Source organism: Lottia gigantea (genome assembly GCF_000327385.1).
Source record: "Lottia gigantea unplaced genomic scaffold LOTGIsca_34, whole genome shotgun sequence".
In the NCBI taxonomy this organism is placed as follows: domain Eukaryota; kingdom Metazoa; phylum Mollusca; class Gastropoda; family Lottiidae; genus Lottia; species Lottia gigantea.
The window spans coordinates 1,827,625-1,838,235 of NW_008709146.1; the positions used below are offsets into that span (position 1 = coordinate 1,827,625).

A 10,611-nucleotide genomic window follows, 5' to 3' on the forward strand; every position below is an offset into this window, starting at 1 on the left:
TGAAATAAATGAAAAGACCATTGACCAAGTGTTGACCATAATATATTATGGAATATAGTTGATTTATACACACTTCTACATGATATCATTTTAACATGATCTAAAATAGTCCTCAACGACTGTTTGCTTTCAAACTAAAACTATAAGCTATTTTAATCAGGTTGGGTATTAATTAATTTATGCTTAATATCATTCAAATTATGTCTTTCACAAAATCATTTCAGGTAACAAATCATTAAATGAAACTTGCAGTAAAGCCCACACAGTCTGTAGAGCAGGGGTTAATAAGTTGCAAAATTCACTTGTCATCAATCAAACCCTAAACATCTCATATTAGCAAGCAAGCTTTTTTGCCATCATGATCTCCTTTAACTCTATGTAAACCCTGCTTTCAATGTATAAAATAGGCATCAAAATATTCTTTCATTGTATTACGCAAAATCTTGAAGTATTTATGTTTTAATTAATCATAATTAAAATAGTAGAAATTAGTTTATCAAAAGCAAACAAAGTATTCCTAAGACACATTAGATTTTAATGTGCAAGAGCTGTTATCAAATCAGCACACATTTCAAAAAATTCTAAAGTTTGATGGCAATGTCCTTCACCATCTATTTCCATTTTTTCTTCTGATTGGGATGTGACCATACCATTGTTAACATCATTATCAGATAAATCATTAGTTAAACTTTTAAAATCTAATAAATAACTTTTCTGATCCACCTGATATAACTGTAAACTCATTTTAGTCTGAAATAATATATAATTATTTATAGGAAACTTGATCGTAAAATCCACATCTTTATACATTAACAAAAGAATATTAATTACACCATTTTCCCTTGCAGATCCTTTGAGTTTTTACATACTACTTTTCTGTACCTGTTTGGGCTAACGTGGACAGGCAATGCTATGCAAAGTGCAATGATGCAAATTTTTCCAGGACAGCAGCATTAGCAAACTCTTTTTCAATTTCCATCTGTCAATGGATTTTTGACATTGCATTTCACAATCTGAGGCACACAGGACTTTCCCCATAATTAAAGCCAATCTGAGAATGTTGTACAACAAAAAAAAATTATAAGTACAACAGAACATAGATATAACATAACTTACAAATCTATTGTTGATTTCATTCAGTTTTCTGGCTCGTACATGATATGTATTGATTATTTTCCATTCCTGTATAATAAACAGTAGGTTAATATCTATCTAGGTCAAATCAGTGTTTATAATAACTAATGTCATCATACATGTCTATATAAGATGTCAGATGATATAGTACATTTAGTCTATATAATGCTAGTGAGTCATTATTAATTGTGAGGAAATTGTATAATGACATATAGTAATTATAACAGGATATCAAGGCTAGACAATAACATCTATAGCAAACAGACAGTTATTTTCTATCTCAGCTAGTACAAAAGAGTGATTTAATAGGACTAATAATAGACATAACATAATGAATATATGTCAATTAATGACTCCTCATCAATATTCATTAACGTCATTCACGGAACATAAATTGTAAACTTAAACAAAGATTTATTAAAATCAATAAGAAAGGAACAAACTATTACACCATATTAATGATGATATCTAAAGATTTACATGTTGTGCTTTGAATGCATTATAAATGAATGTCCTACTTATTTGAGCCAGTGTCCGAAATCTAGGACAGTGACCATAACATTGAAAACAGAATATTATATACTATTGCAAATATTGTCAGAATCAAACTTGAGCCACCAATGGTGGCCCACCATACTATGATAAATGCATTTTAGAGAGTAAACATTTCATCTTTTTAAAAATTGAAAAGAAACTTACAAAATTTAATGATTTCATAGCTCTGTACACTTCATGCATGATATCTTGAGGTTTACTCTGAGATCGGATTCCTTTAAAAACAATAACTTGACATACAGCAAAATGTAGCAAAATAAGGCATATAAATGATATATCTCAGTTGTTTCATGTTTAAAGCTAACTAAAATACAAGCATAAAGAAAAGATTTTCAATTTACTTTTCTCTACTTAATTATGCAACAGAACCATTGCTGCTGAAAAAGAGACCTTAATTTGGGCATCATTCTGTATTCTGAGTAGGTAAACTTTAAGCTAAACAATCAGTTTCTTTTATCATTTTTTTCATTAGAAAGAGATAAAGCATTAATTAATATACATACCTAAATGCCATTTGGCTTTTTTGATGGCAGCTTGAGGTTTTCCGGCAGCACCTGGTTGTATACTGTCTAATGTATGGGTGACATCTTTCATTTCTACAACAAATCAAATCATTAAATCATTTAATTACGTAAAATGATCAAGTTCTATTCATAAAGCCATATTATCTGGATGGTCCTTAACTTTTCAATCTTAGAGAGATAAATATACCTTGTATGCTTAATGTTGTTAATTTGGGAGAAGTAATATATTATTACATACCTGACATTCTTTCTGGATGTGGAGGTCGACCAGGACTGGGTGCCTACAATATAGAATAAAAATACACTTAAAGACTGATATATAGGAAAAAAGATGAGAAAGACAATGGCAATTGCTCATAGTAATATATATTTTGTCTGAGTGTCTTTTCACTCCCTAAAACACAAATAAAAAAAACAGCCTGTTTGTTGTCTTTTTAAAATTTGGTCTATTTTGTATTTCAAGCATGTTGAAGATTATATTGTTTTATCAGAAGTGTTGCACCATATTTTGTATCAATATTTGAACCAGTGAGCCAATGAAAATTATCTTACCGGTAAAAAAGATTCAGGAGGGGGACTAGATGCCAAATAAAAATCACTAAATTCTGTTTTACTACCTGAAATGATGATATATTTGGTTAAATTTCATTATGAACAAGAGCAAAAAATTAATCAATTTTTACACAAAGCATCAGTTACTGATTGCTCATTAGTTATTCGCATTTCTTGGATTAGATTTTTCTTTATGATAACGTGACCATGTATAGAATTCTATGTCCAAACTTACTTTCATCTGCAGCCATACGTTGATTATCGATAATTAAATTATAAGCTATGTTAATCTGATCGTGAGGATCTCCTGATAATATAGCACGATGTACATCATCTTCACTAACATTCAATTTCTGTAATAAAATCAAAATAATCAGAATTAATTCAGTACGATTCGCTTTCAAACATTTCTGTCCAAGCTCCTTCTTAAAACTTGACAAATTTTGAGTCTATGCCAAGAAAAATTAGATGTTAATCTAAAATGGTCTAGATACCTTTGCGAGATGTTAAAAGCTCATTTTAAGCCATCAATATTCAATTTGAGAAAATCTACACATATCTATTAGTTAAACTATAGTCAGTCAAACTACCTATGCCAAGAAAAATTAGATGTAAAAATGAAAGCGAGAGACTTACATCACAAACATCTCGTACCACCTCCACATCAACTATAGAAGCATCCTGATCATTTTGTGAAGGAAATAAATAGGCTGGTAAATCTTTCTTAAACCAATCATGTTCTCTACAAAATATAACGAAATAAAGTCTATAACGTGTACACAATACAATATGTAAACCATGTAATAATCTAAGCATGTAATTAAGAAATATAATGCATGGCATCAGAGTTGTTTCTATCATTTTATGGGCATAGAGAAGATATTAGATAGCAACACAAATATTGAGCATAATTACAAAAATTATTTTATATCATTAAGATACTGAGCTAGCAAATTTTGTGCTTAATATGTATCATTTAAAAACATCATACATATTATCTTACTTTTTGCATTATGAAATGTATACATAAAAAAATATCAATTTGGTACTTACAAAATAGAACTTATAGTGGCACGTTTTAAAGGATCAACTTGTAACATATGACATAAAAAACTAACAACTTCTTTTGATAAGTAATCAGGTATAGCAAATATACCCGCTGAAATATAGTCATGGCAATATCATTAAATTTTAGATGTGGCATTTATATCAAAGTATATTTTACCATACAATCAAAATGTAAATCATGATTTTTCTTATAATCATACCAAATTAAAAAACATGAATGGAATTAGAAATCTCACTAAATTCAAGAAGAGCAAATATGCTGCATGTCATCAAGGCTTAATAAAACAAAAATTGTGTTCACTATTTAATGCAAATTGCCTCTAAATGTTGCTTAAGAATTATTGCAGTAGCAAAGGGGAAAGCAGAATCTATTTTCAGTAATTTAACAATCTCTCTATATCTTATGATTTATACTTACATTTAATTTTTCTAAATAAAGTAGGAACATGTTCATCATCAAATGGAAGCTGAAATAAACATAAATTTGTTGAAAATGATTCGATAAGATGCCTATACCGATTTTATTTAGAAAACACATCTCATATAAAAACACTTCATGACAGCTGGTTTTAAAAGTAAAGATTATCACCAAAACGAATCTAATAGTTGGGAATCTTTACTATTTTCTTTTAAATACAAGCATACAACTTACTCATTTAGATAACACAAGTAAATACTTACCGTGCCACAAAGAAGAGCATATAATATCACACCACAACTCCAAATATCTACTTCTGGTCCAGCATATAACCTTAATAAATAATCATTAATCAGTAATACAATCTTTGTTTACTCTTTTCACACATATCAAGTTTAAAGATATCTTAGAATAAAAAAAAAAATAAGATGAACTGAAATACACCTGGGAAAAGAATTTTACTAGGATTTCAGAATAAAATAGACTGTGATACCAAATATATATCAACTTACTTTCCAGAGATAACTTCAGGAGCAGCATAATTTGGTGAGCCACAACTTGTCCGTAAAAATTCACCATCATGCATCATATTAGATAAACCTGAAAGAGTTATTTTTGGCTTTCTATGAATATGAAATGAAGCAAGAACATGATATAAGAAGTTCTACCTCAAGTAGCCACAAATATATCCAAAACAAAAGTGCAGATTCACTTAGTATAAATATGTTACTTACCAAAATCTGCTATTTTAACATTTCCCTGAGAATCTAATAATAAATTTTCAGGTTTTAAATCCCGATGAACGACCATATGACGATGACAATAATTGATACCAGATATAATTTGCTGAAAAAATCTTCTAGCTTCTGCTTCCTTCAACTATAATTGCAAAATTAAATCATAATATCTACTATTTTCAAATAACTATGCATCGACAATATGATAGGGTTTTTGTTATCGGCAATCAGTTTGTTTTACTAGTTTTAATGCATTCACTTGTCTTTTATAATTCATAATCTATTTAGTAGGTCAATTATTTCCCACTTAAAGTTGACTATGGAATCATATTCGTAAAAATTGTGCCGCTTAATGCGAGTGTAATCAAAGGTAAACAACACCTTCAATATATTTTTTCTGAGTATATTAGCTTTGTCATACATATCTGAGTTGCTTGGGAAACAACTGTTCAAACGAAAGTCACAAATCTTAAACGTCATACACTTCATGCAATATATTAACTTAAAGAGTGAAGAGTATAGTATCATATGATGATTATTTTCTAGCACTTTCATATTCAAACAGATAATTAATTGCATTCCACAAATTAAATAGTTTTAATAATTATACTAAATAATCACCATGTAAAAACTGTGTTCATTAACTATGCTTGGCTTAGACTTACCCTTCCATGTTTTACAATGTAATCAAATAATTCCCCTCCAGCAACATATTCCATAACCATAAATATATCTGTTCTGGTACTTATAACTTGATATCTACAATAGAAGTATTAAAATTTAACACAATTTTCTGCTAGAAAATTGGTAACTTTATTTTATAGGCCATAACAAGATGCTAGTAAGATTTTCATTTATATAAGATCAAAATTTGTCAATGACCTAAAAGCCAAGACATTACATATTTCTTGTTCATATATCAAGATTGGTGGCAGTTTGAAAAAAGAAAAAAAAGTAAGCTTATGTACTGTTAATATTTCACTAGTTGCACACTGCCTGACTTTGCCCTTCTTCATAATTCCACAATCAGGTACCGAAGAATAAGACGTAAAACTGAATTGGTGGTAAATATAAGCAATACTAGTATTAAAAAATACTTCTAAAATACACTTACAATTTGATTATATGTGGGTGTCTAAATAGTTTGAGGTTTTGAATTTCACGTCTAATTTTACCAACCACATCTAGACTTTTAATTTTTTGTCTATTTAATATTTTAACAGCAACTCTATGTCCAGTTAACTGATGTTTGGCAACTGAAATAAAAATATTGAACGACAATCAGCTTAGAACAAACTTCTTCTGATTCACTTCTGTTGATTTTCTATAAAGTACCCGGTAGCATCTTCTTTCAGTACACTTTACCTTGTTTTGAAATCGAGACACTTTTCCTTACAATAAAAACATATCATCATATCATAATCAAGATCATTAAAATATCATCATAATGTTAGATCATTAAAACATATGGTCACTACACAACACGATATACTTGTGGAATTGTTTTCTATTGAGTTTTGTAGGATCTATTTGAGATTACAAAGTCAATCAAAATGAGAATAAAGAGAGGAATATATTCATTTGTTCCTAACAATTTATCTTGACTATATTGATATTTATACTTTATCATAGAAAACATAACATTGAATAATGAATGCATAAAAAATACTGAACAAAAATACTTGAATTGATAAATGGCTCATAGCTATTATCATAATTGGATATTTTGGAATGACAAGAAAATTGAAAGCCTAAAGCCAGAATAGAGAATGTTATTTTCAGACAGCTGGTAGCATTCAAGGACAATCTATGAAACTATTAGAACCAAGTAACAGATAAAATCACTTTTCTCAGTGAGTTAATTTCATTTTAGAACAACCTGTCTAATATTTCACATCAGTCAATTCTAGTTTAAAACTATTAAAATATAAATATATACAAAAAATAAGTGATAAGTTCTGGATGAGCTCTGTTAAATATTAATATCACCAAGCTTTAGTTCCAAAGTTTAAATGTTTTAATAGATTTTGTCTTATTTTTTCAGAGACATAGCAAGCCTATATTTCTATCAAGTTTTAAAAAGTATACTTTTAGACGTTTATCTTTATTTATAGGCATGGCATGATATGCTTAAAATACTCTTTAAATGTGATGCAACTGCTTTAAAAGCAACTGCAACTGTTAGTATCAGATAGTTAAGATGTCACACTAATCACATTGACCATTTGGGGGTTGAATCAAACTTGCAAAACTGTGAAAAGAACACTTTGAAATATTCAAAATAATTCTCATTAAGTGCAGGTTCATGAAGATTTTCTACAGACATTTTGTCTCCTTAATATATATTAAATCAATCAAACTGTATCTTGATAATGATGAGAATCCGCTGAAATGTCCCATTTAGTTTCGATAAATAAAATGCCTTTGGCAGAGATAGGATGGCACTGTATCATATTAAAATGTATTTCGTTTGTATGATTTCCCTTGGACCTGATGACAGATTTCAGCTTAAAATATTTGGGATGACATTCTAAAACCAGACATAGGCTAATTAATAAATAATTAAGAAATTTAGGGAGTGTAGTGACTAGTAATAGCAATCAAATTTATAATATTGCTGATTGACTTTTGGCAAGCCTGGTCAAAACTGGTTTTGACAGCCACATCCTGGTTTACAATGTCAAATATTTGTCAAATTGTTTTATGTCGCATCATGGACGTGCCTTATTGACAGCTTACAGTCCCTAAACTGAAATAAGATCAACTTGTTTACGACATGTTTTAGCTCGAGTAAATGATAAACACAAATGACCTTGATATTACTAAATCGAGATGTTTTCCAAGCTCAGCAAAGTCGGCATTGAAAATTCCCTTTACGAGTGCATTCGACTGCTTTTTTGATCATGTCATCTCCCTTTATCTACTAACAGGGCGATGTTTTCTTGCGAAGTCACTTGTAGAAAATAATTGATTACTTACTTTTTACTTTTCCAAATGTTCCTGAACCCAACGTTTCCCCCAATAAATAGTGGCCTATTTTAACTTGAGGTTGGTTACTCTTCTCCGCCATCTTCTGGAAATGGTAATGATCGGTGACGTCACAATTTTTGTAAACTTTCATTGGCTAACAGCCTTTTGGGGTCATGACCTTTTTGTCGTAAACATTAAACCACGTGCTTCATTTGAGGAAATTAGGGCAAATAGAGCATCTGTACTCTCGTACATTTTGAAGGGTATGATCAGCATTTTTTAGAATTTTCAACTAGAATGTTTTGATAAAATGGCAATGATATATCGCGAGATAAGATTTCTTCGTTTGGATCATTTTTTTACTAAAAGAAACCTCACTAAAATATGTATCAATTCGAGTCCCTTAAAAGGAATGAGAACAAGTTCCGATTGTTTGCCCTAGTCATTAAATGGAGTTATCGCCCATACTATATTCTCAGGCGATTAGGATGTTTACATCAACTGCACAGCTTCAAAAAAGAACAGGGCCTCACGGAATTGGCCGCTTTAGCTACTTGCAGTCTCTTGTCACCGAATTTCAAGATACAAGTGATATAGGAATGTCCCATTTGTTTCTGAAAATTTAAAATTTAACTGTTTAGTTGAAAACGATTTGACCAATTTAGTCATTACGTCCATTTGACAACTAGGACATCATTGTGCATTCAAAATCGACCATTATTTTGTATGTGTAAAGGCTTCTTAGCTTATGAAATTCTAATTTGATTAAAATTAGATTGCAATTTTGTTTAGTTATTATTTTGTCGGTCTCCATTGTAATCTAAGAAGATTTACACAAAGGTTACCTTCTATTCAACATATCACAGCGTAGCAACAACCAAGGTAGAGCACTATGACGAAAGAGTTATGAGACTGCTTATACTCGCGTGTAAAAGTAAAAGTTATTCTGGTTGGTGGAAGAGTACTCTTTTAATTTATCATTTTCATTTGGTAAATGCTTATTTATCAAAAACTTTGCTTTGGTTGATATACCGTACTAAACAAATACCGGTATCCATATATTGCTTCTTCAGTTCAAATTGTATAAATTTCCTTATATTTTATCTATTTATAGACAGTAAAAGAGAAGTATTGGCTAATCTTGCTAATTTTGCCTATGATCCAATTAACTATGATTATTTTAGACAACTGAATATATTAGACCTGTTATTGGGTAAGTTACTAACTTAAACTATTCCAATTACTGTGGTATCCCATTGACTTTGGATTGAATTAGCAAGAACATGATCTGTCTGTGATGAAATATTTTTACTGTCACTGACTCACTTACAGGTTACAAATGGAAGTATTATAAATGTCTCAAATGAATTTATTCAATTTTTATTTCAGCTCTTCTATAAAATGTAACTATTGACTCTCAGATTTCTTCACTGTTCTTATCACAACTTTTGTAACAAGCTTAGTACAGTTTTGGTTTTCAGGACTCAGGTTTGGGCTTTATGTTGTTTTATATTTTGTTTAGATGCAATAGAAGAAGATGATGTACAGTTAAAACGGTTTGCTATTGGTGGTATCTGTAACTGTTGTTTAGATAAACAAAATAAAACTCATTTTCTGGAAAACAATGTTATTAACCTTGCTGTTAAATGTCTTTCAAGGTAACAGTATATTTTTGTATCATTAACCTGTATAATGTCTGGAACTCCATCTTAAGCTTTCAGTGTCAATCCTTTTAAAAGGTTACACATTGTAATAAAGTAGATCTTTCTGATCTTTTAATGGCATTTCTTAAATGAAAAATTATAGTGTAATGTAAACTGGTTCTTGTAGTAATGATATAGAAACTGTGCTGAATTCCATCACAACTTTAATGTATTTGGTGACTCCTCAATCAAAGAAAGGTAAGTGATATTCATTGTTTTATATAAATGCAGTAGTGAACCATTCTTAATACTGGTATAACTCACTTGTCTTTTTCTTTTTCCTCGAATTATATTTGTTTGGAAATTAAGTTGGAGATTTTACAATAGAATTCAACAGTTTTGTTTATTTTCAGATATAACCAAGACACCTATTGTTGAGTGTATGTTACGATTTTCTCAGTCCAAAGATAAAAGGCTCTCAAATCTGGCAAGTGTGTTTGTAGAGGTATGAATTATTTCTAAACATGTTTTAATGTAAATGGCATTATTGTAACCTCTAACCTCTCTCACAAAAGCAACTAGAATTAAATGATAAGTCATAAAATTTTGTAAGATATGGCCTTTAGACTGTGAGGTAGTTTTGTTTTGAAGAAAAAAAGTTCTTTCCGAAACATCTTGTAATTGTGGGTTGATATTCTAGAGGGTAATCCCCTGTAGCACTTGTCATCTTATGAACTTCTTACACATTGTTTTGACAGTGCTATATTTCTCCTTGTCAGGCCAAGGTTGGTGCTTTGTTATCTGCTTACGGAACTGGGACTGGATACTAGGGAATACAAAGATATTCTGATACTTTGGTTATGAAATTTAACAAGAATAGAACTATATCTGTTTCTGTCTTTTGCAGGATTATTGCACTCCAGAACAGATCAGTGAAGCTGAGAAATTGCAGGCACAGTTGAATAATCAAAATGGTTGATACAGACTAAAATTGGATTGGTTAAATGATT

At 30.1% G+C, this 10,611-nt stretch overlaps 2 protein-coding genes across 2 annotated transcripts; one reads left to right on the forward strand and one right to left on the reverse strand.

Annotated features, from left to right (window-relative positions):
• Positions 1–77: 77 nt before the first annotated feature.
• LOTGIDRAFT_233053 (hypothetical protein) lies at positions 78–8,058 on the reverse strand (the record flags this gene model as incomplete). The annotated part of the gene is made up of 16 exons (XM_009058497.1): positions 78–750; positions 1,117–1,182; positions 1,834–1,904; positions 2,193–2,285; positions 2,452–2,494; positions 2,766–2,830; positions 3,001–3,118; positions 3,402–3,507; positions 3,819–3,924; positions 4,252–4,300; positions 4,515–4,584; positions 4,764–4,851; positions 4,986–5,130; positions 5,654–5,747; positions 6,103–6,244; positions 7,968–8,058. 16 exons carry the CDS (start codon positions 8,056–8,058, stop codon positions 535–537), a joined length of 1,563 nt encoding a protein of 520 aa, XP_009056745.1. The 3' UTR covers positions 78–534.
• A 388-nt stretch (positions 8,059–8,446) lies between these two features.
• LOTGIDRAFT_120484 (hypothetical protein) lies at positions 8,447–10,580 on the forward strand (the record flags this gene model as incomplete). The annotated part of the gene is made up of 6 exons (XM_009058498.1): positions 8,447–8,559; positions 9,077–9,171; positions 9,481–9,616; positions 9,789–9,859; positions 10,015–10,106; positions 10,509–10,580. 6 exons carry the CDS (start codon positions 8,447–8,449, stop codon positions 10,578–10,580), a joined length of 579 nt encoding a protein of 192 aa, XP_009056746.1.
• Between the last annotated feature and the right edge of the window lie 31 nt (positions 10,581–10,611).